We start from the raw sequence: 7353 nt of genomic DNA on the forward strand, positions 1-7353 counted from the left end.
GTTAGCTCAGGGCCAGTCTTCCTCAGCAAAAAAAAGAGGAGGATTGGCAGCAGTTAGCTCAGGGCTAATCTTCCTTAAAAAAAAAGAAAAGAAAAAGCTCTTAGAAGGTGACAGACTTGAGTGGAGCTTTGACAAATGCTTAGGACTACAGCAAGCACAGAGAGGGAAGGCACACAAGATAGAAGTGACAGCCCAAGCAGAGACTTAGAACTAGAGAAAACTGGGTGTGTTTGCTTTGAAACTTTTCCTTTCATCTCCTTGGCTTTTATTGACCTGAGTGTTAAGAAAAAGTTTTCCAGAAGGCAAAGAGACAGACCAAACTTGTTCCATCATGTTTTCTTGGTTACTATGAAAACTCTGTGAGTAACTCCGCTTTTAGAAGTGTCATAAATCAATGTTGAGAAGATGACGATTACCTGCCTTCTCCCTCCTCTCTCTTCTTCTCCATCCTACTTCATAACCCAAGAGTAACAAACGACTCTAATTTCACTCAAGACCCCTGTGCAAGAAAATCACTTTCTCCAGGAGCCTATGGGTCCTTTGTTTGCTTGAGACCACAGGACAATCCCTCTTCCTTGGGTCTGGAAGTGTGACCTTCCAGGTTCAATGAAGAAGCATCCAGTGGAAATGTCTAAAAGAGGCCATGTGTGCCCTTGACCCAGACAGACCCCAGGCCTTAGGCACAAAGTCTTCCCATGGGTGAAGATGAGATGAGCAAGGCGGATCTTATCTCTCACCATATCCTGAACCAGTTTGGGCAGACAAGGAACCCAATCCTAGTTTAACAGACTGAGATAACGTTCTATGAGCATTCCTTTGCTGCTGCCTCTAATGAGAGAGATCTGAGAGGAGCCCCTCCCTGCTGAGGTCTGGTGAGGACCCAGAGGCCAAAATGGAGCCTGATTAATAGGCAACCCAAGCAGTGACTCAAACTATGAGCAATTTCAGAGGAAGCTCATTATGGTGACCCCACAATTAGGACCTCAGCCCACGTGGTCAGTCAGTCCTGTGGGAGGCTGAACCAAGCACTATATAAAAGTCCCTACCTGGCTGGGCTCCACAGTCCACATCATTGTTGAGTCTTACTGAAGATCAGGTAAGTGGGGATGCCTGCACCCTCTCTCTCCCTAGCTGCTATGTCTCCAGGAGAGTTTACTGTTGTTCTCTTCCTCCACTGGACTGTAGTTTCTACTGATTTTTGAAGTCATTTGCCATTTCTTGGGCCTCTCAAACCATCTTGTGTATTCTACTTAGTCTCTTGCACCTGATTTTCAAAAAGATTAGACGAATAGAAGAGAAGGAAAAGACCTGTGGTAGGACTGGGGTTTGAGGCTATGGATATCCAGACAAAAGCTCTGAGAGCATCTCCACGTAAGAGATGAGTGTCAGAGGAAGCTGAAGTAGGGATAGAAAAGAAGAAGGATAAACTGCAGCAGATAACTAAGTTCTTAGAGTTACTAATCATTCACTCCCCATTCCCCTCTATCAACACTTCATTCCCCAGTTCCCAGCCTGATACTGTTTAATGCAGATCATTTCAAATCTTGTGTTTGTTTCAGGTTCTGCAAATCACCCTAGGATGTCTTTTAATGAGCAGCAGTGCAAGCAGCCATGCGTGCCTCCTCCATGTCTTCAGAAGATCCAAGAGCAGTGCCAGGCAAAGACTGAGGAGGTGTGCCTCCCCCCACGCCAAGACCCCTGCCAAGAAAAGTGCCCAGTGCAAGCTCAGGAGGTCTGTCTTCCTCAGTGCCAGGAGTTAAACCAAGAAAACTGCCCACAGCAAGGCCAAGATCCATGCCTACCTCCATGCCAAGACCAATGCCCACCTCAGTGTGTGGAGCCATGCCAGGAGCTATCTCAGACAAAATGTGTGGAGGTTTGCCCACAGAAAGTCCAGGAGAAGTGCTTACCCCCTGGCAAGGGAAAGTAGCTGCTCATAATGCCATCTGGGGTCAAGAAGATGGCCAAGAGATGAAAACCCATCCCCAGCCCATGCAATGGTGACCTTCTCCTGTGGGTACCTCTGTGTGCACCCTGTTCTTGCCTCCAGGACTTGCTCTGTGTCTCTGAAGACAGTTCTTTCTGCATTTCATGGACCTCTGTGAATAAGTATTGTTCTCAGCAGTCTAGTAGAAAGTCTCAACTGTAGGAAGATTATGGTTGTCAGAGGAGACCACAGAAGCCTAGTTCAGCTCCCTTGGGGCAAAAATTCACCCATCCCTGGGTGTGTAACAGCCAAGGATGCCTCCATTCATCTTTCAGAGAGTCAGCCTCTCAATCGAGCCTCAAAACAAACTGAATTTCAATGGACTTTGCACTGATCACTGACTCCCACCATGGGTGTGGGGAAGAGGTGGGTGGTGTTGCAAAAATCAAAAATTGGGTAATTTTGTCTCTGCTTCCTAAAAAAGAACAGCAAATGATTGGATGGGTTGTGCTTTAAAAAAAAAAAAGTGAAACAAATTATGTAAATGATTGAATCCCAACAGTCAATCAGGAAGGATGAGATGGAATGTTTGGGGTCCTGGTTGGTCTTTGTGCTTCACAGCTGGTTTGCTTTGGACCCTTCATTTCTGCCGTGTACATTCTTTAGAGATGCGATTTGTGTATGTGTGGTGCAGGCTGGTCTGCTCTCCAGCTTCCTTGCCTTCTTCTCCCTGGTGAAGGTAAAATACAGAATAAAGCTTATCCTAAAGCTGATGTCTGACTTGACGTGTGCTCTTTCCTCTCTGGTACCCAATTATCTGCTATCCTTGTCACGATTATGTTTTCCCTTTTTTTTTTTTTTGGAGAATCCAGAGTAGGAATAAAAAATATACTTCACAGATGCATAAAACAGCAATCCTGAAAGAAGTCTCCTTAAGCGTCACCTGGACCACCCCACCCCCAACCCCAATGTAGCATAGGCTCACCTATGCACACACTTTACACCTGAGAAAATCCAGCAGTACCTGGGACCTGCCTACATGCAAAGCTTCAGGTCCAGGATTCCTTCCACTATAACATCTTTCCTCTCTGATCCTTGCTTTCCAGAGAAAGGGGCTAAAATGAGGAGCAGGAGAGTTGTGTGAAAGAAGGGGTCCTCAATCAATCCGTGACACCTACGAGCATACCATCCCTGTCAGAAGGAAGAACTAAGCGTGCTTCTGAGATGAACACAGACTCAAGGACCGAAATTGTCTGCCTTGCCATCTGGTCAGATTTCAGGACAGCCTGGCAGCGTGCTTTCCCTCCCTGCACTCTGTTGCCCCTCCATCTGTGGAGGAAACACAAGGCTGTGGACTCTGGGGTTGTGTGAAAGGGCCAAGGAGGAGCAAGCTTCACACAAGAGGACCAATAGTGGCTTCCTCAGCCATGCCCTGAGCTCTGACCTGGGCCCAAAGGCCCAGCCTCCTGAGGGGTAGAGGGGGTCCTCATTCATTCCCCTGGGACCCCTTCCTACTCAGTCATATGTGTGTGCCCCATTGGAGGGTTGTTTGGCTGAACTCAGGGCCTCCTGCCACTCGGATCCCCCTAGTCTCTCAATCTTAGAGCTTTTCTAAGGCAGAGAGAACTAGGGGATGACTTGGGGAAGATTTCAACAGGGAGCCCTCAGGCACTCACTGAGTCTGTAGATGACAAGCACTAGGCCCTGAGCTCTGCACACATTCTCTGAGAGAATCCTGACAGTAGCCTCACACAGTTCATATGTTGCCCCTTTGTTAAGAAACTGATCTGGCCTCATAAAGCGAGTAAGTGGTGAAGTCAGGATTCTAAGCAGAGTCCCTCTTGACTCCAGAGCAGAGCTCTCACTTGCATGAGGAAGTGCCCGGGGTACACAGAACAGATTTCCAGATTTCCGGAAGCTGTCTTCTTCTCATTCATTCGTTCACCCACTAACAAGTGCTCACTGATCACCTACCAAGTGCCAGGCGCTATGCCAGGTGCTGGAGAGACAGCAGTGACCCAGGCAGGCAGTGTCCCTGCGCAGAGCTAGAGAGCTTCTTTCCACAGGCCACGCATGCCAAGGGAGCCTTTCCAAAAGCTCTGGATTCCCTGAACATCTCCAGGTGCCTGAATCACAGTTCTCCTGCCTCCCTACCTGAGTAGAGTAAGTTTTCTCTTCCATTTTCCAGATTTGGAATAAGTAGCTGCTCCCTAGCGCCCCAGCCTGCAAAGAGGCCCCACAGAGCCTTCCTCACAGTGAAGCTTCTGCCTGGGCTGAGGGAGACTCAAGCACACTTCTCCAGCCTGGCTCAAGTCCAAGAAATGTCTTTATTCTCAGCAGTAAAGGTGTGCGTAGATTGGTATCCAAGATCAGACGCTCGGAGACAGAGAGGAAGCACAGGGCTGACGAGCAAGGAGAATCCAGCCACATCAGAGAAAGGACAACCCGCTGATTACAGAGGAGCCCTCAGCAGATGGGAAGGAGACAAACATGCAGATTGTAGATAGGGGAACAGACGTCAAGGAGCCACAGGCCTCCATCAAGCTCTGTCATGGGAACCGCACACCTTTCTCATGATCAGAGCTCCGACGCAGGCCCTGGCTGCACCGCTGCTGCCATGCCCAGGGCCCTACTGACACAGACCTGGGAACAGCAAGGACCAAGCACATGGCAACCAGACTCCCCCAACTGTTTATACCTGTGCTGCAGGCTTTCGGAAAGAGGGGGAGGGGCTTTACCAAGGAAAGTCCCAGCTGGTAGAAGTTTGGGTTGAGAAGTGTTAAAGAAAAAACAAAAATAGAGGCCATGGTTTTAATATACTCCTAGACCAAACACCCATAGCCACATTACCAAAACTTAAAACGATCCTGATTTCCCCAAAATGTTGTCTCTGACCACAAGGGAACTTAAGCTTCCCTCACATCAGCACGATCTCATAGCTTCCCAGCCAACCAGCTACAAACAAGTAAGCTATGCAGCACTGTTACCCAAAAAGGAATGTAGGCTTCTAGCAGCCACTTACAATCAAGATCAACCAACCTCCTTATTTATATAAAAGGAGCTATAACCCTCCTTTTCTGAGCTTCTTGCCACTTTAGCTTGATGTCTTCCAGTTTCACAAACTGTTCCTTTATATGCACAACAAACTTTCAAATTTTCTCTATTTTGATTTAATTTTAATTTTCGACACAGCTAAGTCACTGTGTGACAAGAGTGGACCTATGGGCTCCATGCACCAAGAAGAAAAGATGCAAACTGACGGGAGTTGAAAGGACGATGGTGTGGGGTCACCTGCTCATTCCGTCCATGTTTACGGAAAACTTGCTGTGAGCAAGACAGCGCGCCAGGCTCCAGAGACCTGGTGGCAGGGGACGTGCGGTAGAGCAGGAGCTTGAAGACTTCCAGATTAGAAACTATTGAAATACGTTTGGTCTAGAGAAGGAAATACCCGAGGGAGCAGAATAGCTGTTCCCAAGTATTTTAAGTGCTTTTGTGAAGGACGGATTAGATTTCTATGAGGTTCCAAAGGACAAAGTTGGAACCAACGGACAGAAGTTAAGGACTTGAGTTCAGTTTAAGAACTTCCTTATGATGAGATCTGTTTGCTGGTGACAGGAGCTGCCTTTGGACGTGTCACATTCCCGTGAACTGGAGGTAGGCAAGTGGGGGTGATAACCAGTGTGAACTCTAAGCTTCCTTCCACCCTGTCTAGCACGGAGACTCGTCTGACTCCTCTACCTCTCCTGGGAAGAGTTGGGATTAGGGGCAGAGGCGCCTCACGGGACAGGGAAATTCAGAGGTCAAGAGACAGAGGTGAGGAGACAGGAAAGTATGATGCCCTCCAGAATACTCCTGGGAGGCCCCTTAGGGGCCCAAACTCCTGGGGAGCAGCAGAGTGTGGACCATGGCTAAAGGAAAGGGGGCTAAAGGAAAGGAGGAGGACATGTAAGTGATGGGAAGTGACTTCCCCAAATTTAGGAGCTTTCTTCATGTTTTTTGGTCCCAAACACTTCAGACCTGAGTGGCACCCTAACAGTAATTTTCACTGCCTTGCAAATCCAATCTTCCCAGTTGGGGTTTAGCGCACCTCTCTCCCTTTTATTCCCTATTTCTTTGCCTTCCAGACCTCCTTTCTCTCCTGGGCCAGAGGCATCCATCTGTTCCGTGTGCATGTGCATCTGACAAGCCATCGCAGGCTCCTTTCCACCTGCACCTGCCTCTTTCCAACCCAGGATTCTCCCCCGGCTTGTGTCTGCCAACCCATTGGTTTCAAACTCGCCTCTTCTAGGAAGCCCTCCATGATACAAAGTTCATTTCCTAAAAATACAGGGAGACCCCTGGAGTACTTCAGCTTGGGCTTCATGCCCTGCACTGGTCCCTAGGGGTCTAGTGGGCCCCTTGCAGCTTCCTTGTGTGTGAATGGCCTATGTCCCCTGTCAGCATGAAAGCCCCAGATGACAGCCCTTGGGCCTTGCTGTGCTCTTTGCTTGTCTTCACAGGGCCAACCACACTGAGGTCTTAGACACTCAGAGTCAGTCAACCAGCGTGCCCCATGAGGCAGAGATGAAGGAGGCTTCTTTTCCTGAAAGGGTGACCAGCCATCCTGGTTTGCTGGGACTGAGGGGGTTCCCAGAATGCAGGTCTTTTGGTATTAACATTGGGATAGTCCCAGACAAATCAAGATGAGTGGGTCACCTTAATTGGGTACCTACATGTTTAAGACGTGATGCTTGGTGCTGTGGGAACACAGAGGGAAAACAGATGAGACTCTCCCTGATGGAGAAATGTGCAGCCCAAGGTTGGAAATAGGGAGCCCTTTCTGGAAATCTGCGAGCCCAGAAGGCTTAGTGCCCACTGCCTGCCCTGCTCCGTAGCCCCATTCTGGGGGTGGGGGGGGGGGGGAGGTGGGGTCACTAGATCATATAGGGAGATGCCTAGACCAGCCCTGTATAAGCACAAACTGGCAGGTCTTGGCCCAGAGAGGTAGTATAGTGGGGGATATCCCCATGTCCTCCCACTCCATCCCCACTGTCATCATTAGCTAGTGAGCAGCAGGTCTGGACTCGCCCACTCCTGCTCTTCCTTCTCTCTCATAGACACTTGCCTCACACCTGGAGATGGCTGGTAGAAGAGGTGGGAAGGCTGGCAGGGCCATCTAACCTCAAGCTTCCCATCTCCCCGACTCTCCAACCCGTGTCATAACCAACCAGCCCTTCTCTAAGAGCACGACGGACCATTTTTCTCTTCCCAACAGCACCATCTACTGGCCACAGAGGCACTGGGCCTTCAGTGGGCCATACCCAGGCGGGCCTGAATCAGACACTGAGGCCCGGCCAATGCTAGGTGCTGGTGGAGGCAAAAGCAATGGTGTAGCTTCTAACAGAATGGGAGGTAGGCTAAATACGCAACACAAAGTTAAATAACGT

General features: G+C 49.2%; 1 protein-coding gene across 1 annotated transcript; it reads left to right on the forward strand.

Annotated features, from left to right (window-relative positions):
- The first annotated feature begins 1021 nt into the window (after positions 1-1021).
- On the forward strand, positions 1022-2700 carry PRR9 (proline rich 9). Its single transcript, XM_014864998.3, has 2 exons — positions 1022-1096; positions 1560-2700. Exon 2 carries the CDS (start codon positions 1580-1582, stop codon positions 1928-1930), a length of 351 nt encoding a protein of 116 aa, XP_014720484.3. The 5' UTR covers positions 1022-1096; positions 1560-1579; the 3' UTR covers positions 1931-2700.
- Positions 2701-7353: the final 4653 nt, after the last annotated feature.

Source organism: Equus asinus, chromosome 25, assembly GCF_041296235.1.
Source record: "Equus asinus isolate D_3611 breed Donkey chromosome 25, EquAss-T2T_v2, whole genome shotgun sequence".
NCBI lineage: Eukaryota > Metazoa > Chordata > Mammalia > Perissodactyla > Equidae > Equus > Equus asinus.